Source organism: Falco cherrug, chromosome 1 (assembly GCF_023634085.1).
Source record: "Falco cherrug isolate bFalChe1 chromosome 1, bFalChe1.pri, whole genome shotgun sequence".
Lineage (NCBI taxonomy): Eukaryota > Metazoa > Chordata > Aves > Falconiformes > Falconidae > Falco > Falco cherrug.
In genome coordinates, this window is record NC_073697.1 from 62,076,636 (window position 1) to 62,099,822 (window position 23,187).

Sequence of the window (23,187 nt, forward strand, 5' to 3'; positions counted from 1 at the left end):
CAGGATATTATTTTTAAAGTTTGTATAAATGGATTGGGCATCTTTTTTTCCCACAGTGAAAATGTCTAGACTTTTCTGAACCTTTGTAAAGCTGTTATCCAGACAAATTAGTTCCATGAATTTGAGCCACATCAACCTCAAGAATTATCCAAATAAATGGGGTCACCAAGTCATTTTACACTTAGCTATATTACAAAACACTGCTCGTAATCTGCAAAGCTGACAGGAAAGAAAATTGCTCATCAGCTATAGCTCAACTTTTTTTTTTTTTTTTTAACAGGAAGATTTTAATTTCATCTGAGTGTTAAAAATATTTCCCATCAGAGTGGGAATTTTGTTGCATAATAATTTGGGCTGTCTCTGGGCATTGATAACTTTTATTAAGCATAGTTGTCATGAGGAATAATTGGTGGCTAACATCTAATGCCAAGCCTAAGAGAAAGAAGCTGTGTAATACCCACTTATATTTTTAGAGAGATGTTCAGTTCATTTGGGAGAGGGGGGAAATGTCATACTCCTAGTGATCAGTAGCTTCACTTTGATCTTTTATACTTTTCCAGAATTCATATCGATGCCAAAAATTAACTTCTCCATATCCATGGCTTCTCATTTTGATTGCATGCTTTCCAAATAGCTTTTTATGCAGCATGTGCTTGTTACTTGTGCTTTCTTTGTGTGCCATGTACTCAGTTTGATAAACTTTGTTCAGAGAAAACCTCTAAACACTACTCACGTTCACTTACAGTCCATCTCCTCTCTTTTATACAAGCTTCTCTAAATGTGCTTTGGTTTAGTTCCAGGCAGTTAAGACTGTGAACGTTATTTTGTTTGGTCTTTTGTCTTCTGTGGAAGACAGTGGAGAAAAAAAAAAAAAAGTAGTATGAATAAATTTAGTTAAGCTAAGTTCAGGAAGAGCCAGACTCATCATTTTAACAATTTCCCTGTTGAATGATACTTTTGTGTTCTGTTTAATGTGTCTTCTTTGAAGAGAACTTGTTAGCAGAACACACTTTAATCACATGAAGTAGCTTACTGAGGGGTTTGGTTTTTTCAGAGACTGCATTATAAAGCTTTAGGAACAAGTAGAATGAAAGGCAATATGAAATTATTTTAACTCTTGAAGGAGTCTTGGCATTGTCATCACATCACTGATCCATCCCAGTGTGTATTTTATGGTGATAGGCATGAAATGGTAGGCTAGCTGTCTCTGCTTTCTCTGGTATTTTCTGCCCTTTTGGATGATTTATATCTAGGTCATGAAAAAATTTCTAATGTCACACACATAGAGCTATCAGAGAGCAAAGTTACGTTTTTTAAAAAAATGGGGTCTTTATTTTGAAGGAGTAGCTGTCTTTGATCTGTTTGATCTCTGGGCTCTAGCTCTACTGCATTTTTCTCCTTTCCTCATGTTTTGGATTAATAACTACCACCAGTTTCATATGAAACATTGCAGTCCAGTACTGAGCCCACTGATGTCCTTCAAGAGTAAACCTATTTTTTCTGCTCTGGTGAGTTCATTCATTTGCTGTTGCCTGCCCTTAAACATCCTTTTAGAAGAATTCCTGACTGCTGCACACTTGTCTGCAGTTTGTGGTGGGTTTTATAATTCCCATCAAAAAAGCCCTCTTTTAAATGTCAGTTTTGAAGATAACATATCAGTTCTAATGCTTGGGATATAATACATTTTTTAAAATTTCTCTTTATGATTGTAGGGAATTTCATAGTGAATTACGTCCAACTGCAGCCTTGTGAAGTCTTAGCCTTCCTGCTTCACCTCAGACCCAATAACCTGAAAAAATCATGTTGTTATTAATGGATGAAGCATGGACTAGTAATTGCTGCATTTTTGTCCACATTTTTTCCTCTCTTTACCAAGATGTGTATAGATAATGTTTCAGGTTGTTCAGTACCAGACGTTGAACTCTGGATGCTTTGTTTGAGAAGGCTATATAAAATTTGTGAAACTGGACGTATTCAGCAGAGAAATGCTGAAGTGCAACAGTGATTTTTCCCTCTGCTATCATCAAAGTATTTATTTGCTTTTCTTTTGATCATTAGAATTCCATTGTATTTTTTTGGAACCAAGACAAAGAATTCTTCTTATAAACTTGAAGCAATTTAAAATATTTTAAAAAACATTTTCATAGTGGAGCAATTATTGTATCTCAGTAGTTTCCTGTCTGATGAATTTCTCTACTTATATTTGTCTAGTACAGGGCTCTAGGTTAAAATAAAAACAAACAAAAAAGCTAACAAACAAAATTCTTTAAAATTTCTTGAGGTGAGTTTTATTTTTGAAATGAATACTTAAAATTGATTATTTAAATAGAATGTGTTCTGTGGTGGCTTTTGATATTCTAATCTACTGAGGAAAATATTAAAATTTGAAAATGGCTTTACTCAAGCAAATTTTCAAATTTATTAAGATGCTTCTGGGATTGTTTTAACCTGTACTGAAACAGGTAGAACTCTCTACTGCTTTTCGAAGAACACATGTCACACCAGACCACCTTTCTCTTCTGGCTTTATCATAAAATAGGCATAGTTATAGCTAAACAGGGCGGTCAATAATGATACATTCCATGACACCTTTCAGTACATGTTGAAAATCATGTATTGCAAAATTACAGTGGCATTTTGTCTGGGTCTCATTTTACTAACAATGCATCCAGTTCACTTTTCATTTTACACAATGGACTCTGGCACCAACTGATAATGTGTCTGAAAGTTACTATTGGCATGTGATACTGTTTGCAGACTACTTCTGGAAAAAGCTTACTATTTAGATGGATATGCATGATATTTCAGTGCACAAAGAACTATGTTTTCATGAGGACTATAGTTAAAGAGAAGGATATTTCCATAAAAAGATGTCCAGGCCACCCTAGTGGGTCTATAAAAAAATTTAAGATGCGGCTGTTCTTTGCATGTATTAATTTAAGAAGGCAGAAAAGAATGAACTTAGCATGTATGTGAAAAAAAAGGCCAAGATAAAAGGGAAATACAAGAAAGTAACTGGACGTTACGGGTGTTCAAGGACAGGGAGTGTTTGATTCTGCTTTAGCCTTTTCAGCTGCTGGAAACGAGTTCTGCATAAGAAATGCACGTGTTGCTGGGTGTGTTTCTAGGAACAGGAATCGGGAAGCAGTAGTCTGACAACTGTATGCCAAAGTGGCATTTTCTGATGGCCATGCAGAAAGCAATGCAGAAGTGAAAAAGGATCTTAGCCAAGGTATACTTTCTGACAAACAGATTATTAGCTAAGTTTTTAGGTTATACCTTCAATTATACCTTCATGTTCTAATAGTGCTTCTATGAGGAATGTGTAATTACTCTTTGTGCCAAATTTTTCTTGCATTATGAAAGCATATATCATTTACAAATGGTGCTAACCTATTAATCAGATTCGATAAAAATCAGTAAGTTGGTGAAATATTCCATCTAGTACTAGTAAGCGAAGTGGTGACATTTCAGAATTAGAAGTCATTTCTATGGCATTTTGCCACTCAATATTTTACCCAAAAGGGGTTGTGCGTTCTAGTTACTCTCTTAAACAAGAAGGTATTAGATGTCAAAAGTTTTTTTCAAACAGGTTGGTAAAATGCGACATCTTTCCTGGCTCTAATTTCCCACAAGGTTACCCTAGTTCACTGCATTTCAACTAGCAACCTGTTACTGGGTTTAGCCCTTGAGACGGTGAACCTCTCCTGGCCACCTTTTTATCCTGGAGCAAGTAAAGAATGGTTTGTGGCCAGATCCTGCCTCTACACAGACAGCTGGAACTCAAGTTGCTGCCATTGCCTCCAGAACTCATGAGAAAGTGAGGGAGGAGGACAGTATTATTCCAAAATTGTGATCCAGCCATAATAACAATGAAGGCTGGGCCACCCAGAAATAAGCTGTCCTTTTGCATAGTAGGCACTGAGAAGCAATCCAAGAAACACTGTCGTTTGCACTCACGCACACACACAACCGCCCCCCCCCCCAGACAATATGTAGAAGGATATCTCTTTGGTGATAACTAGTCTAGTTATTTGCAGTGTCTGGACTTTTGGGGACCTGGCTTGTGCACTTGGGGTGTTTGTTGGGTTTTTTTAAGCAAAAAGATTTGGCTGTATTAGGATCTAGTGTTCTATGGGGTTTTTCCCACAACTTATTCACAGCATGGCTCAAGATGAGGCTAATTTTTGTATAGATTTAGAAAAAGCAGTTGATTTGGGAACAGAGTAGGGGAGAAGTATCTTGTTTCACTTATTTAAGTGGATGATAAAAACAAAGATGTGAACATGCAGTTAAGGAACAAATATGAGATAATTTGGTAACTAAATGTATTTGATGTTCTGTATTGCTAATGTTCAATACATACCAGTTAGAGGAGGATGTCTGAGGAAATTCATAATCACCTATGTGACACGCCCTTGACCTTCTCAGTCAGAAGTTGGTCATGCATTTGGGATCACTGGGGGCAGCAAGGGAAGAAAGTGACTGAGGGGAGGAGGTGGTATAAAATGTTTATTGAGATGTTCCGTGTTCACTGAAGATAGAATAAAAAGTTACAAATTTATGGGGCTTTCTGTTGCCACAACAGAGTGAAATTGGAAAACTGGATTTCACTCAGTCTTCATGTGGGGAAAGTGATGGGCTGGCCCAACCACTTTCCAGATGCTGTGTGATCCAAATTATCCTGAAAACACATCTACAAGTGTAAAGTATTTTGCACTGCAGAGCACTACAACTATTTTACTGCAAGCAACACTTACGTGGTTTGTTCCTCTGTGCCATTTGGTAGCCAGTGGAGTAGCTTCATAGGTACAATAAATGCAATTTAATGTTCAGATGACTTTTGATTGTTATGGGCCTACTGGAAAAACTGTGGAACTGCTAAGGTGCTAGCTTTTCCAGTACCCTCCAGGTAATTTATATTGAAGATAAAGTTTCACGTAAAGAACCATCATGCTTTCTGACAGGAAGTACAATACATACGTGCACACACACAAGTTGGGCTTTGTCATTTATTATTTTCAGAATAATCACTTTATGAACCTATGCTTGTGCTTTCGTACATGGTTTTTTATGCTCTGCTGAAATGACTCTCCTGCTCTTGCTAAGCCTGTTCTGGATTTATACAAAGAGAAGATCTGGTTTCTTCAGGCAGACTTGCCAACGTTTCAAGCTTTATGCATTAAGTCAGCGCTGCATAGATCTGTGAAGCAGCAGCCTTCATCATGGTTATGCAACTGTCATGCATAGCTGTGATCTGATTAAGATACAAAATTATACTTCTTTCCTAAGGGAAGTTCACAGAGGGTTTTCTGCTTATCTTCAGAAGATGCTGAGCAGGGCTTTGCTGTCTGCAGTGCTCTTATGTGGCAGAATGGAGCACTTCAGCCTGTGCTAGTGTATGCTCTCTGGAAGGCTGCAGCACGTGGTTAGGCTAACATAGGGTCACATCCCGTAGCTGTTGGTCAGCCACTGGGAAATCGGTGATCAAGATCCCAGTGTGACTAGCAATGTCAGTGTTTGATTGTGCTGTATTTTGAAGTCTTGGTCATGTTTTACCTGTGAGATGTTATATGCATTCAAGATGTTTATTGACTTGCTTAAAAAAACCTGAGAAATTTGAAAACGTTTTCAGAAAATTACCTAGTTGAAGGTTATAATTTTCTTCAAGCTCTGTTCCTGATGCATTAAATGTAGTGGTTCTTTTTAAAGCCAAGAATGAGAAGGGAACTCTGGCATTTGTTGCCTCAGTTATAAATACTGTTGGGTGTTGGGATTTATATGATCTTGACAGGGACAGCTTATATTCAGAATGTCTGGCCAGAGTGTCTACATTTAATGTCAAAAGGTAATGCTTTGTAAAAGGGTTGCTATAGCAACTTTGCAGTGACATTATTTTGGGGATTTCATGTTTGGGTGCAGAAAGTACACCCAAGGAATGTGCGGTGGGCTTACCGCCACTAACTTCAGAACACAGGATGCTGTTTAACGCTTCTGGGAGTAAGCCTTGCCAGATGGAGCTTATTTATATTGTGTCAACTGACTATTCCTGTTTATGTTGTTTTGTATTGTTCTGATATATAAGCCTAAAATAAACCACAGCAGTGCACTTAGCACACTGGTTCTGCCTCGGGTGAGTGATGTCTGCCAGCAGTGTTGGGCTCATCACAGTTCCATTTTCACACAAAATAGAAGCAAAATACTTCTCTGATTTAATAAAGTCCAGTACATATCCAGCAGTGGATCCTACTTTAAATACTTCACCATTATTTCAGAGCAATATTTGGTTGCAAAGATTTTTCAAAACCTTTATGTACTAATATCTTTAATTCTTTCCACCTTTGACTTAAGGTAAATGTAATATTGAATATAAACGATATGTGAATCTAATTCTTGGATTTCTGTAATCAAGAGAAAGCAAACTTGGCTTTTAAAAACGGTTATAATTGGCAAATAATTAATATGTACCTCATTTTAGATGTTCCATTCTGAGAAGGTTGTGACATCTCGATTAGGTGACCTGTTTTTTTGGTGGGGTTGTTTTTTTTTTTTTGTAATCCCTTTAAGATTGCATCTTTTCCATGTGCCATACAAAGTCATATAGAAACAAGAAAGATATGTAATAGGAATTCCTTCCCTTCCCACCATGCTTTGTGATACTTTTGTAAGCAAAGCTATTTCCAGTATCATCCATGATTTCTTTTAGTCTTAAATTAGATATAGCCATCCTTTCTCTCTTCTCCACTACCTGTGCTTCCTTCCTTGGCCCCCATAGAAAAATGGGGAAAAGTCCACTTTTTCATATACAATTGAGTTATTTTGAAAACTTTTCAATAAATTGATACAGAAAAATAACTGTACTTTTTTTTAATCAAAAAGACTCACTGGAGCCCATTAGCGTATGGTGCACTGGTCGAATGGGCCAAGAGGTGCTGTGACGATGGGACTGGGCAGCCTCAGTGGAGCAGGAGTCCCTGAAGCTGATACCACTTCTGCCATCAAACCAGCTGTCTGAGGCTGGGAAGGGAGGAGACAAATGAGGTGAATCATTTTTTCTTTGCTTGATTTCCACTCTTACACCATGAAATTAGGCTACTTTTTGGGCTGTTGAGCTGTTCTCTTTGTGGCTCCGCTGTGGAAGTGCACAGCAGCACACAGCCAAAGCCATTCAAAAAATATGTAGATGTTATAGAAATTTTAGAAGCCACCTCAGGAGTTTAGGCATGTGAAAGGGTATGATTTCTACTTTAAAATCAGTGTCTATGTGCCTCTTAGAGAATCACCAGCTTTTGTGCAAATCAATGCAATTATCAGCAGGAAAAGGGTTGAGATTTAATTTTGATCCTGAAGTTATTGCTTGTGTCTTTCTATTAGCAGAGAAAAAAATAGTTCAGGACTGTATTTTGTAAGCTTCTCTACTAATTTGTCAGGGGTTTAGTTTTTTTATTTTGTCTGGTTTTGAAGAGGACAGAATAGATGGAATTGATCTGTGTTAGCTTGTTAAGAGGCTTTTGCTTATGTCTTACACAAGAGGCTGTCACGGAAAGTTAGTAACCATGGGGTGAAAGGTAAGCCCTGTTACTGATTAAAAACAGATTAAAAAAGAGTAAATAAAAACAGCTACCTTCATATCATTTTTGCAGGTGTTTTCCAGCATAGAAAATGATTGTTAATGATATACCTCAGGAATGAAGTAGAAACAGAGTTAATAGAAATTTTCTGGACAAAATTGTTTTTTATAGGAAGACTGAATGTTCATTACAGATGGTAACTGGAAAAATCTCCCTTTTTTGATACAAGAAAAAAATAATGGTTTTAGCCATTCCAATTGAAAGATTTTTAAAGAAAAGCAAACCTAATAAAAACTGTCAAAAACCCCTCACAAACATTCCTGCAACAAGAAAAAAATCAAAGTAAACTGAGAAAAGAGATTATTTGGCGGGAGGAAAGAAAGAGTAAGTTGAAAGATGACTGTCTTATACTGTAGAAGGTCTGGGAAATAAATTTTCAGTTGATTAATTCAGGTAATGAAGAAAGTGATAACTAGAACAAGGCAACCTTAAAAAAATATAAAGGAAACACATTCAAAACAACAAAGTACTACTTTTATAAATAATGATATAACTTAATAATAAATAACTTGGAGCACCATTGTTTGGGTAAAAAGCTTGTGAAGTTGGGGAGGGGTGTTAAGTTTTGAGATTTAAGTACTTTTTTTAAATGTCAGCTGATTTACTTATGCTAGGGTAATTACTATGAAATGTGCCTAATTACCTACCTAAGTTGCCATTAGAAGAAAAGACACATGGTCAGTAGTATGTTACCACACATTTGTCTCAAACACGGACTGTCATTGGAAATGGAATACTTTTTTTTTTTTTTTTTTAAGTTTGCTTCAGTTTGAGATGTGAGTTCCACCAGCCTTATGGAAAAGCAGAATAAGATGTTATCCAATAGCTTACATCTCAAAAAATGCACAAGGTCTTAGTACTTTGTTTTCTGGTAGATCCTTCTCCTTGCCCTTGTTAAAAGACTGTAACTTTGTGCCTCTGATGAAGAAGTGTGCTCACGCCTTGACTAGCCTGTGGTTCCTTCCTCATGCTTCCTCCCAAGCCACAGGATGGACCTGTGTCTGATGTTCCTTTCCCAGGTTTCTGGGGAGATCCACGACCATTTCAGCCTTGGCAAGACATGGCATTGCATTTTATTTTCAGTTACAGATCAAGTCTTAGTTTTAACTTCTATTTTCTTGGCTCTTCTTTGTATATATTATAAATGTTTCCATCTGAATTTCCTATTTATATTTATCCTGTATTCAAGGTGTGGATTTGGGTCAAAAAAGAATGTTTGGAATATTGTTGTGGTTGTTTTTTTTCTACAGAGTATAGCTTTAGCTACTTTCCTTCTCCAAGACTTCTCCAAAATTCTGATTTTAGACTTGGGGGACTGTGACTCAGCACTACAAATATTTTCTTTAGACCCTTGGGGATATTTGAAATTCAACAAATGATAGCTAGTAGCTGCTTGGGACATGCTTAACATCAGGTTAAATGACTCATTCCTGGGTCAAAATAACTAGTAGGAATCTGTGCTAGTGTAGCCCTTCTTGTTATATATGAAACGTAAGTTTGTAGATTTATTCTGCCTGTATTAGTCTAAGAGTATATGATTATTTTTAATAGGATTTATTACATTTATCTTACAGAAGGTCAGGGTTTGAGGTGTTTTTATAAGTACAAAGTGAAGGAGATTTATTAAAGTTGAGGGAATTATAAGTGATGATTTTATTTTAATCTGCAGAACAATCTGGAGGAGCTAGATTCAGTAATCTGCCTAAACCATGAAAAGCCATCTTAAATTAATAAATTTATATTTTAAGAAATAGGAAGCCCTTTAAAAAGTATTGAATTGTTATTTATTCTCTTCAGAAATGACCCTGTCATAACGTTATAGAGATAGCCTACATTACTGATTATCTTTATTAAGATTCCTTTTCTCTCCTACATGTTAATGATCATCTTGTGTGGTTTAGCACATAAATTGCACTAGTTTTAATTTTTTGTGGTAATCTGAATTTTTATTCTCAGAACCACTGAGATGCTAATTATTTATCTTGACATAGGAAAGATTCTTGCTGGCACTTGATGAATCCTTTTATGAATACTAGTGTGTCTTCTCAAAATGCATCAGAGTTGCACAAACTGCATAAACCGTATTTTGGTTTTTTTCTTGTGGATGTCAAAAGATATGTTTGTTACAGTCAGCTGCAAAGTCCTGATTTCCAAGGCAAAGCATCACATGCTATACAGAGCGCCATCGAGGAACTGGAACGGCTCACTAAGGCCCCAGTCCTGCAAGCACTTTTGTTCATGTTTAACTTCTGTGTGGTATAAGTAATTGTATGAGCAAGCACGTGGATATGCTTTTGCAAAGTTAGCACCTCTAGTTACGTAAAACTCCACAGCTTTTTGGTCCGTTGCTGCAAGGCTGTATCTGTGAGACAAGTCAGATTCAACAGCTGAGCAACTTTTTAATCAGTTTGTCATATGGGCTTCTGCAGTACTTTATTTCAGTCTGTGCAGAAGTTTCACAAATTAATGGAGTTTTGTTTTTTTTTTTTAATTTAAAATTTCCTGAGCATGAATTTCCACATAACTCTATGAAGATATGTTCCTAATCTTTTCACACTGAGAGAAAGTCTTAGACAAAGTCTTATTTTCCTTTCACAGGAAAATAAAATCAAAGAGTTTTCTCTTTCGGTTCATTCCCTCTAATGTGGCCAGCTGTTTCATGGCAAGAAGAGAATTTCTGATCCACTTTATGGAAAGATTGTGCTGCAAAAGTCCTTGGGACAAGTTGGAGAACTGTTGGATGAGGCACTTCAGATTAATCCAAACATGATATAGTTGCTAAGGAGCAGAAAAGAAGTCTCTAAAGCCAGAACCTAAGCCGTAAAGTAATGTTGTTGGTGAAATTGTAGCTGGAAACAACCTGGGAGCCAAAGTGGACTACACAAAGTGGATGTATGACAGCTCTTTTCTGGAGAGAAGTCGTTTGTCCGGGAGAGAAACTGGGTATGCTGTTGCAGGTGGCTGCCTCCAGGCAGCACTCTGTGTGCTCAGTCTGGTCTACAGTGCCTCAGATCTGGCGTCCTTCACTGGTACCCTACCAGACCCCGTACCTTCATGAACACCTCTCTGACGCTGCTGTTTCACACATCCTGTGGCACACAAATACACCTTTCAGCTAGATCTATGCAAGCGCCGCTCCGCTGGGTGGCAACATGGTGGTCTTGTAGTTTCCAGTATGCATGACTGAAAGCACACGCAAAATCTGAGTCCCACAGGACCTCTGAGCCAAACACTACATAGTGGGGATGTACTGATCTGCCCCATGGTGCTCTAGATCTAGGCGGAACAGATGCAGGCTATTTTCTTTCAGCAGCCAGTGTACTCCCTGCCTCTTGGCTGGGAGCCAGGGATGGTTCTGGGTTTGAATGCCTTTAGCAGCGAGCGTAGCTGCTGGGTGCTCCTTAGGAACTCAAACGAACCGCAGCAGCAATGCTTCTAGCTGTCTTTGTAATGATCCGTAAATTTACTGCTGTTACCAGGGTTGAATTGTTACCACAGCCAGGTGATAGCTCTGAAGGAATGAGAAAGTGCAGTTGTGAGTGACTTTCCAACCCTGTGGATGTCAGTAGAGTTTCTATTGTTAATTTAAAGAATGAGGAAGACATTTTGAACTGATTTATACAGCTTCTGAAGGATTTGAACTTTCAGTGTCTGTAGCAAATCTGTACCATAAGGTCAAGAATAAAAATGAAGAGAGGCAGAAAGCAAAGAGGGATCCAGGTAATGCTGAATTTTACTTTCTATAATCTTGTTTCTGGCATTTCCCATAAAAGGAAGATCCACTTGTGAAGAGGTAATCCCAGAGAGGCTGGTGCCTCAGTTAGAAATGGTACCAAAGAAAGTTTTGGGAGATGCTGCAGTTACATGGATGAATAAATAACTGCTCATTTTCCAGTTTTCAGTGAGATGTACTGGAAGTGGATTTTTGCAAACTCTAGAAATCTTACAGTACATTCACTGGATTGGTAGTTAAATATGGTGATTGCCGTGTATATTACGGCACTTGCGGACAAACAAATTAGAGTAATAATTTGCATGGTTACATTTCTATTCTGTTTGGGGACTAAATCTATGTAAGATGTAGTGATGGTGCTCTAATGTGAAATAAGAGTGGTGGGGTTTTTTTTCTTCTTAATTGTACTGTGAATAAATTGAAAGAGTGAGAGAGATGCAGTGGGTACTGAAAAAAGATCCACAAAAAAAAGGTTAAAATGTAGGGAAAATATTCATTGTGGGAAAGTGTGAACAATTCTTGTGGCATTGGTGTTGTGTATTGTTGGGAGAGGAAGGGTTAGTCCATTCTGTCATTACTGTCTACTTCTTTCTGTTTCCTAATTCAAAGTCCTTATTTTGAATCAAATCCTGACCCCATTGATATAATTTGGAATTTTGCTGTTGGCTTCAGTCTGACCAGGTTTGTGTATTTAATACCAAGAACTGTTTGACTTGCTCTGTGAATATGACATGTCCTGGACGGCTCTGTGTTAATTCTTCACAGTGGAACAGGTTTTGAAACAATGCTTGTATATAAAATGTCCATAAAATATTTTACAGGCTTTTTATAGATGTTATAGGAAGAACTATGATTACAGGGAAATAATATGTTTACAGGAATGCAAATTTGAAATTAAGCTACTGTCTTAAGCTTGTTCTACCTTCTTGGAAATACAGAATTCCAATTCCGCTGTTCAAATTTGGGCCCATGCCCCTGTTACAACCATAGCTCTATGGTCTACATAGTTTTCAGTTCTATGGCCACATTTAGAAAGTAGCTGACAGTAGTTGTCAAGGTTTGCTTTTTTTTTTTTTGTTTGGTTTTAGGGGTTGGTTGATATTGGTTTGTTAGTTTTGGTTTGTTTGGTTTTTTTGCTTGAAAGTGCTGAATGGTCTCTTATTAATAATAAAGCCACCTGGGAATTATTTACATATTATTTGCATGATTTACAGTAGCTCCAGCTCCAGGAGTGACATTAATTCATAGATCAGCCCAGTACAGTGCAACATTATTAACCTGGCAGGAGTCTACCAGAAACATTAAAGCAGAACACCAACGCCAAGCCAGCCTCACGCTCAGCTGTTCTGTAGGGGGATATCCTGCCCTGATACTGTGGGGAAGGGATGCCTGAGAAAAGCTAACTCTTAGAAGTCAAGTGGAAACGGAGTCTCTATATTCAGCAGATTGAGGCAGTGACAGCTTCTACTTTTTTTTTAAAGTGGAAGGGATGTTTTCCATGATTAAGCAATAAATCACCTAATTTATGCATTAACGATTCCTGGTGGATCTATATGGTTGGAAATGATTCAGAACTGGTCTTGAGGATGTTAACTAAAATCCACATGAGTAATTCTCAAATCATTCATGGACTTGCTAGAGAGTGATCGTTTGGGAAAAAAATGCCTGGATATTGTCATGGTTGAGAGTGATGCTCCTTAAAAGTTATTTCCATGTATTTCCACACAAGAAACCTAACCTGTTTAGCAGCTTGCACCGGGTATTAACTGTGAAAGAGATAAAGTTTGTATTTAACAAGGATGAGGTCAGCATGAGGGGAAGAATGGGTATTGTTATCATTAGTTTTCAACAAATGACCTTTTCTCCTCACCTTCTTGCACTTTTAAGACAAGAATAGCCTTGGATAATGTAAGAAATGACATCTGGACTACTGGTCTTGAAATATGTCCCACCCCTGTGGAGCACACTCTTCTTGGAGGCATTTCTCCTTGGATCTGGGAGAGATGAGGAAACGTATTTGTCCCTTGCATGTGCTTGCAGGAAGCGGGACTTTTCGTAAGGGAAAGAAGAGGGGCCTTCTGTGCTCCTGGAGTTCTGGCAGACTCTACACTCGGGGGAAAGTAAAAGCTGAAAGCAAGTTGCAAGGGACTGCCACACTATGCATGTTTTTCTCTATTTTCTCAGGAAATACTTTTTTAATGAAGAGAAGCATAAGGCTTTTCTCTGCAAGGCTCATATTTTCAGTGTCCTCTGAACAAAAAGAGATACTGAAACACAAGTGTTTTAAAGGGAAACAACATGCCATGAGTAATGTTGACTGGAAATGCTACTACGTGTTTGGGGTGGGGTTGCCTGCCATTGGAAGTAATAAAAATACAGCTGTATATTATCCATTGGAGTTTGGTTTATTCTGGAAGCTAATTTTTAAGAAACTAAGGGTTATTTATTGGTTGTGTCACATAAATATTTGGACTGTTCTAATTCCAGTCTTCAGCATTTTTACATTTCAAGCCATGTAAAGGAGAACAATATACATGGGACATCTACACTTATTCAACAGAACGGGCTCTAACCGGACTCTGTAAATATACTGTCTTCTGTGCTGCATATTCTTCTAAAATTTACACAGCAAAACCAGTTTTCATGCTAGGCTGTTGCATTCAGGTCTCAAAGCATGGCGAAGTAGCCTTCAATATGCTTCAGAGCCTGTTTATTTTTCACAAGGGCAATGGGGAGACTTTGCTTTTGCAGTATGATGTTCACGTTTTTGCTTTTCCTTCAGGATGTGTAAAAAAAGACCCTGAGGACTGTGTGGTGGCTACCTCACCAGAGTGTACATTTTGTGTGCAAGCACTTAGGTGTGTTTAAATGTAGAAAATGGCATTCCAGTTGGATTTTGTGTCATGAAGACAGTGAATATGATTTTTCTGAGCACCAGCAACACTTTCTCTCTCTTTCCCTCCCTGCCTTAGCTGGGCAAATAGCTGTCCGGCTCGCAGCCCTCCAATCACCCGGGCTGCTGAGCCTCCACCCCTCAGCACCAACAGCTCTCACACCACCTACAGCTGGCTTTAAAAGTAAATAGTTTAATAAAATCACTTTCAGTCATTACTCTTCCATTTAAGACGGCAGGAGTTCGGGACTGGGTAAGAGAAGCAGAAGTTGGCCCAGCAGAAGTTGCTCTGAATCAGGTTTGTAATGAAGTTTAGTGCTGAAAGAAGTAACCTGAAAGCAACATAGCTTATCATAGGAAACTTTGCCTTAACATACGTGCTTTCTGAGTAGCAAGAGCTGTGGTATGCAGTATTACATTTAGTTTACATTACATCACTATCGTGTCTCTGCTAAAGTGCAAATTACAGTTCTAATATATAGAAGATGCAATTTATATTTTGCTTCTCAGTCTGACTGAAAGGTGTTTCTGCTTTTGATTGGTAAAGCTTTCTTTTTCTGTTTTATACCTATTAGACTTGTGCTACAGGTGCTGCTTTCCAATTTTAGGGATTTAAGTACTATTTATGTACACTAATTATTCCAAGGCATTAGAAGTTTTGTGAAAACCTTGAGCACAACATCAACTTCTAGAACACTTGCAGCAAAATCATGTAGTCTGTGCATGTGTGTACACACACAAATCATAGTCTAATGTCTTGGTTTGCTTCATCTCTGAATTATTTTACTTTCATATATTATTGCATTAGATCTAATCAGTGCAATACTGCAATTTTGAATAAGGCTAAATGTACTTAAGAGCAAACAAAAATTTTCTCATTAATTCTACAAATGGAAAATATAAAATATAAATTTTTACATTTTTTTTCAGGAAGATGAGGCTGAAGGAAGACTCTAAAAATCTTTATCTAACCAGTATATATTTATATTTTCCCATTTTCAATATGTTACAAACTTACTGGAGTGTTTTCTCCCTAATTAATGTGCTTTTTAAAATGTTAAACTAGTGCACCTAAAATTTATTTTATATTATAGTATATAATATTAGCTCAACAAAATAGTTTGTAAGTAGGATACCTTTAAGTTACTTTTGCTTCAGGAATCTTTAAACATACACCCCAGTAACATTATTAAAACTTTCAGAGGTTTTATATTGCTTTGTAGCAGTTGCTTTCCATATAAGATTTTAATGTTTTTTATTAGAGCTTTTAACAAAAAATGTTGTAGGAAAAGTTGAATGGCAACTGCAGCAAAACTTTGGGTTTTCTCACTTGTAGCTTGGGTTTGATGTGTACTAACTTAAACCATTTATTACACATAATTAAATTAAAGCGTTATTGTCATAGAAGAGCATGATGATACAGAATATAAGTTACTTTTTTGCTCCAGTATCTACCTATTGTTTGCATTTTGTTTTGGAGTAGGAGGCTGTTAGGTTATTTTTACATAGAAAATACTTTGCAAAAATGGTAGATTTTACATGACTCTGAAGAAGTCAAAGGAAATTTAAAGATGAATACAAACTTTGCAGTTACAAGTTTTTTGATGTAAAACTTTTCCTGCTAGGAGAGGGCTAACAACAGACGACCATTAAATATTCCTGATCACCCATCTGAATGGTATGAATTATAAGGCTGAATTCATCTTCTTGGGTTAGGATTCAGATGTGTAGTGGTCAAGCAGTAAATTATCGGCTTTACAACTGGTGAGGAAAGACTGACCTTAAAGAAGGGTCTATCAGCAGCTACTGTAGACAAAAAAACACCCAAGACCATAAAAACAAAAGGCATTGCAGAAGAATCTGTGCTTATTCAGGAACTCTGACAAATACCATGACTGTCCATTAGACATGAGGAAGCTTTTGGGCTGGTTTTTTTCCCCATGTTAGATAGATTTGTCCAATTCCTTTTCTGTCTAAATTAAGTCCTCCTGTCCCACCTGTCTTCATTGCGTGCGACTGTAGGGGTAAAACTGTAAACTGCAATGTGGATGGCAATGCAATTCTTTCTAGGGATGTGTTCAAGGAAGATATGGGCTGAACATTGCACCCTTTTTAAGAGTGTGTGGTTGCAGTCCGTGTAAGCTTATCTAGGACAATGCTGCCACCAAAAGGTACGTACACCCAGCTGTTGCCTTCTTTGCTTCTGTAAGTTAGTATTTGAGCGTGAGACGTGCTCAGCCAGTGTTGTGATAAGCTGTCCTTGTGAGCCAGCACAGGTCAGCACTGAGGCAGAGCCCAGGCTGTGCTCTTGCAGTGGGTAATGCATTAAAGGATCTCTTACAAGGGATGCCTCAGGAAAAGGTTACACCTGTCGCTGATTTCTGAAGACACTCTGTCACCACTTACCTATGTCATTTGGTCCTGTGTGGTGGCCAAATGTCATCATAAGGTCATCAGTTCTTCCTGCTGCGCCTTCTTACCGAGTATGAAGTGATCAGTACTGGAGTCTTCAGAGCCAAATCTGAAAGGGGGCCGTGTCTGAGGTACAACACTGCACTTTGCACACAACACCAAAAGTTTTGAAGCAGTGTTCAGACATTGTTTATTGTGCAGAGTAAGTACAGGGAGCAGTGTCTGTTGTTCTGGATTGCAGTGGTCATCATAAAAGGATGTGTGTTCATCAAGTATGTTAGGATGGATATACCTAACAAAGTATGTCTCTCATACGTAGGAGATTTTTTTCCTACAGACACAAAGTTTGTATCTTGAACTTTGTCTTTGGTTGTGCTCCAGTTTTTAAACGGTAAAGGTGAAAGGGTGAGTTTGAGTCAGAACAGGTGTTCTGTTGACTAAGAACAAGTCTTATGGGCTTGTGGCTAGCAAGTGCCAGCCTCCTGTCCTATCCACAGGAATCAGAGAAAGCAGAAACCCCCCTCCCATTTTGTCACAAGGATTCCTTCTCAGAAAACAACATAATATCACCCACCTGGCCACTGCAATAGAAGACCTCACAAACCTTCAGGACTTCTTGTCCCAAAGTGCAAAGGAGCAGAGGAATCCAAGATGCCATTTGAAGAACAAAAGTCTTGGAAACTGTGTAGTGTTCTGAGAACAACGTCTGCCAGAGTTATTTTTCATGTTAATGAAATACCAAATGAACTATCATTTGGGAGGTGAGGGAAATAATTCCTTTAGAAGATACCATGGTTTTGCAACATTGAAATTGCTAAGGTGAAGGGCATGGAGTCACAAGAGCATTGTCCCCTGTCACCATGGGCTATAGCCTAATGAGTATACTAATACAGCATCCTAAGTGATTGCTACAGCTTCAGAAGTGTCATTATGGAAACATAATGGAACAGTGGCCTTGGGAATACTTGTCAAAGTACAGCCCAGGATAGACAAACCTGGCTTTGGGGGACTGAGTGCCTCAGCCTCTGGCCCAAAGGAAGGCTGCTCTTACTGAAGAGTTCAGGAGCTATAGCAGGGCATTTTGCCTGAACAGTTCAGTGTTGGTTCCCCTCAGAAGAGCTTATGGATCTCTTCTGTCTGCTGACACGCACATCATCTCAGTTCTGAAGCTGGTGTGTGAAATCTCCTTTAGTGGATGAAGTCTATGTACCATAGGCAGATACTTACCTCTGGGAGTCTGCTGTATGGACAGCCTAATTGCAGCAGAGCTTTTGGAAACTTGCCTGTCTTGCCTTCTTCCACTGGGTCCTGGGTCAGCTGTCACCTTTCTCATGGGCACGAAGCATCAATGCCCAGAGCTATCCAATTCCATTCACTATCCTTTATTAACTTCCCTTTCCTTAAAAGGGAATGGAGAGGTTTTTTTTTAAGAACGCTCTTTGAAGACAGAAACGGCCTGTCTGAGTGTACTTGGGGAGCTATTGTAGGAATAAGGAGAAAATGTTTCTACACAGAAATCTCTTTTTCATACCCAAGGGGATTTTTTGAAAGCAATCTCAGTATCAGAATGTCAGTTCTCTTGCTTCTGATTCTTTGTTCTAGGATGAAACACTGTTAAGTGAGCTATCCATCTTGATACAGTCATTGCTGTTAGTGGATTGAACTGTTGTGTGTATAAATGCCCTTTACTGGTCTAGGAAACAGATAGGAGGGAACCTACCTACAGAATATCTTCATCTAAATGAAAAAGATTCTCAATTCCAAGGAGGGTTCCACTTAACAAATCATGAGCAGAGTATAGATATTTATGGTATGAGTTGCAAAGACAAACATCAGTTTGGGGAGATGGCAGATGGTATTGCTTAATTTTTAACAAACTCTTAGTCGTCGACAATACAATTTAAAAAAATACATAAAGATGGACAGAACTTGTACATTAATGCTGCCTCTTTGAGATGTTATGTTCTGCAGTATGCCCACGTACTGTCTCCCAAGCAAATGCTTTGGACCCTCAGGTATCATTTTTTTGAGTTGGGAAGCAGGCTTACTGCTGTTCCTCCCAGCAGGCACATGTATCCCAGGCCAGGGAAGTGCTGCCCACCCGCTGGCCTCTAGGACCTAGCTGGTCACAAAACCTGAACCGGTGTGCAAGAGCTGATCACACCCCACACTGCAACATGCACTGGGAATATTGAAGAACGGCAGCTGGCAGGGGATGAACGGTTATCCCATCAGGGTTTTTTAGATGATTCTCAGAGAGAGTTCTATGAGCTTTGTTGTAAAAATAATTAGTTCTGGGAAACTCAATTGGTGTGAGAGGGAGTAGAAACAATACTTTAATCTGCTTTCAAGCAGTTTTTACTGAAGCAAATTCTAAAAGCAAAAGCCACGTATTTGAAAGCAAAAGGAGATTGCACTGGCTCTGTCAGAATGTTATATTTTAAAGATTTTGCTGTTTATAGCCTTATTGTTGGAGTTTTAGATCTCAAAAATCCCTATTTATGTTGGTGTAGATCCTTATCTTAAAAGTCTTTATGATACATGAGATAATAGGCATCTATTCTGTTTTTGTTTTAGAAATGGTTAAGAAGTGGCCATTAGGAGATAAATAGAAATAATTTCCTCTTTTTTGCAGCTGTGTAATGAACCTAAAGATAATAGATATCTTTCCCTAAATCCTAAAATTAGGAATACTGAATCCCTATTTTTTTTCCTGGGGAAAAAGCACATGCCAGCTTATTTAATGTCACAGAAGAGTGTAAATACATTAATTAGTAGGTGTGATCAAAGTTCTTTATGCAAATACATTTTTTCATTGTTTTTCACCAGTGGCTATGCTACCTTTTATGTACTGTAATTGTTTCGTTTATTTTAGAGCTCTACATCCACCATGTTGCCCTGTGGACCAGCTTTGTCCTTTGTTCGGTGTCTGGTGCGGAAGAAGAATGTCAGTGGTGAAAGTCTTGAGGACTCCAAGTTGTGCCGATGCTTATCAACAGTGGACCTTATAGCCTTGGGAGTAGGAAGTACCCTTGGTGCTGGTGTTTATGTCCTTGCTGGAGAAGTAGCCAAATCCGATTCTGGACCTAGCATCGTTGTTTCTTTTCTCATTGCTGCGCTGGCATCTGTGATGGCAGGTCTCTGCTACGCTGAGTTTGGTGCTCGTGTTCCCAAGACTGGCTCTGCGTACTTGTATACTTATGTAACTGTTGGCGAACTGTGGGCTTTTATCACGGGTTGGAATCTCATTTTATCATATGTTATAGGTAAGCTTATGAACAAACACAGTCCTAAGGGTTTCTGGGATATATCTTGGATATAAGATACAGATTTGCATCTGTCTGTCTCTATACTTAGCTACTGTTGTTTTTTACTCCTGCCAAGATGAAAGAACCAAAGTAATGTGATTAGGTTATTTCCTCTTGTGCATCATCATTGCAAACAGTTTTTTTGCAAGGTAGTTTTGTAAACAGTGTATCTTCAGCAGCATGAAGTGCATACCTTGTATGAAAACTGTATCAGACAGTTCAGTGATGATGCACAAGAATAAATAGAATTTCATTGCTGTCTATGGTCAGCAAGAATAATTTCAGTAAAATCAATAAGCACTTTTTCTTCTGAATTTACACAGCAAGGACATTAACAGGGACCCCATCACTATGGTATTTCACTTCAAGAAAGTCATGATGTTGAAGTACTAACTTGTTACTATAGCCTCATGTTAATTCATTAATGTCCTGTCAGGTAATCCCCATAAAATACAAAGTTGGCCAGATCTGAATAAAATCAATGCTTATATGGCAGATATTCAAATAACTATTTCAGTGCTTTAGCAGTGACAACATTTTTCGATTCAAAAATGTTTTTTTCCAGAGGTACATGTTCCAAGCATCCATTATTGCCTATAAGCATGCCTAAGTGTATATGTATACCTAACTACAGGACTGTTGCCCAGATCACTACGAAATCAATACACCCAAGCATCATACTGAAGTCTATTTCATGGTAGGAGAGCTGTAAAAATAAGGTTGTATTTAGCCATGGCCATGTGCACTCTTCACCAGAAGAGAGTATTAGTATTAAATAATAACTCCAGCAATATACATCTTGCCAGTGATTTTTTGCTTTACTTCCAGGTGGACAAACTTTCCTTCATGTGCTTTCTTAAACTGCTTCCTTTACATTGCTTTATATTCTTTAACATATGCATACGATAACCTTAGAAGTGTCTTCCAGAATGACAGCAGACATAAATTATCAAGAAATAATGTCTGCAATATTTTGGGAATAAATGAGGTACAAATTTTTATATTTAGTTGTAGAATACAACTACCATTTAACTATATAGAAAAATTATAAGACATTAAAATTTGTCAGCAAAACAAAATCACTGTTTTAACACAAGTTCTGTTTTTTAAATGCAAGTTACAACATGCTTAATTTTATCTCTTTTTTTCAGTGGAAGTAACTGTATCCCCCTGTACATATGCAACCCCCTAACCATGCATGTATTTTATGAAGGTACATCAAGTGTAGCAAGAGCCTGGAGTGGCACCTTTGATGAACTTCTTGGAAAACAGATTGGTCATTTCTTCAGAAGCTACTTCAAAATTAATTACTCTGGGCTAGCAGAGTATCCTGACTTCTTTGCTGTATTCCTGATATTACTTCTATCAGGTGAGACAATATATGGCTTCATATATGCTGGTTGTGATGTTTTACAGACAAAAATGTTAAATTGTAGTTTGTGTTTCACCAGAAATACCTTAATAATGTTTAAGAAGTTCAAATGTGCATTTGTATATTGACACAATGACTCTGGGAATTAAATGTGTATAATCAAATTTTCATGTGTATCATCTTCTTTTGTTGAAACTGAGACATGAAATAATTATTCGTCAGTACTTTTTAAATAAACCCCGTAATATAGATTGATGGTAACAGGAAAAGCATACACTTCTGTGTGGGTTTTATGCCTTTATCACTGGCAAATGCTTTCAGAGGGACCTTAAGGTTAACTCTGTAGTTTGGTGATGTGACATACTCTCCTTAAATCACAAATTGTGCACATAGTGGGTATTTGTAAGGGTTTTTTTGCCTCTAAATTGTTAACCTATTCCGTACAAAATAACTTTCCCCTTTTTAACTCTTCAAAAGAGTTATTTAGCCTAAAACTGGTTTGAGCTAAAGGGCACTTCAAGGTAGTGGCATAAGCCAACAGGCCAGTTTAAAACCTGAGTAAACCTTTCATGTCTACTCCACTCAGTTCTGTTTCTTTTTCATCTTTACTCATGTATTATGTTTTTAAATCACAAAATTTGACACCTACTGTATACTTTTTGAGGGATCAGAAAGATCAAAAATACTGCAACTTACTTGCATGTTTGCATTTTAACAGTTGCTTTCCACAAGGAAACGTTCTTACTGCCAGCAGGAGTGATGGAAGCAGTGAGTGTATTCTAAAGTATATAGTTTGTTTTCAGCCAATACTAGAAGGATTTCAGTATTCAGTAGAGATCTCAAATATTTTTCATGTTCAGTCTCTCTTTAGATCAAACAAAAGCAGGAGCTTTTCTTCTCTGGAAAGTGAGACTAAGTTATATGGGTATAACCTCCCGTTCCCTTACTCTGGGTGGCTTTGTTGGACTCAGGAAACATTGCTGTTCAACTCTTAATGCTAGAATGAGCGACCAGTGCATCTGATGCTTTTATTAGGTCTCTGTACACGAAAAGATGAGTTCCCACACTTAGGAAGATCAGGGAATTTACTAGACAAGGTTTAGTCCAGCATCCTGCCATGTTTGTGGCTACGAGTTGCCTATAGTACCAGTTCAGACTCTTTAACGTCTTCAGGAGAGATGGGAATGAATGTGGTGCATAGCTGGAACAGACCTTTCTGTTTCACCTCTCCCAAAGGAAGGAGAAAAAAATAACATTTTGAAAAGCAAAGCACTGAAACTCCACAAACCAAAGTATAAAATGCTAGTTCAGATGCTGCCACCTTTTATGTTTTCTCCATTGCCATTGTTGCTTCCTAACATAGGAAGTAGAGATTCTTGACAGAAGAGACTATGTTTCTCCTGGGGTTCACTGCTGCTCCTGAGTTTTCATTGGTGTCCTGTCTTTTCATCCCCACCATCATTCCTTCTTCACTTCTTTTGTGCTTGTGCCACAAATCACCTCTCCAGGTGTCTGTGGTAAGCAGCCAAGCCACCAGTGAATGGACTGGGTAGAACTCGCTGCCGCTGAGAGGAGGGGCAGAGGGGTGGCTCAGGGCTGTGTAGGCTGAGCACGATACAGTAATTGGATTCTGAACTGCACAAAGCTGAATCATAGGAGTAGCAGATGATGTTTTACAGAAAATGTTATGTGCTAAGCAGGAGGGAACGTACACATAAATCTAGTTTGGGGATTATTTTTTCCCTAGAGAAAGGACTTAAAAAAATTTATAACTATGTTTCATACTGCATTAGGCTGATTGAGACATTGCCTTCTTGGGAAAAATTGAGCTGAAGAAA

General features: G+C 38.1%; 1 protein-coding gene across 5 annotated transcripts in view; it reads left to right on the top strand.

Annotated features, from left to right (window-relative positions):
* Positions 1 to 23,187, top strand: part of SLC7A2 (solute carrier family 7 member 2) — a 58,752-nt gene that overhangs the window by 16,790 nt on the left and 18,775 nt on the right. For 4 of the 5 annotated variants that reach the window (XM_027802154.2, XM_055702582.1, XM_055702562.1 and 1 more), the window contains 2 exons: positions 19,545 to 19,935; positions 21,191 to 21,346. In XM_027802154.2, the coding sequence (XP_027657955.1) occupies positions 19,545 to 19,935; positions 21,191 to 21,346 (547 nt within the window). Of the gene's footprint in view, positions 1 to 14,447; positions 14,556 to 19,544; positions 19,936 to 21,190; positions 21,347 to 23,187 lie in introns of those variants that run through there. The other variant, XM_005437045.3, reaches the window with a different exon arrangement.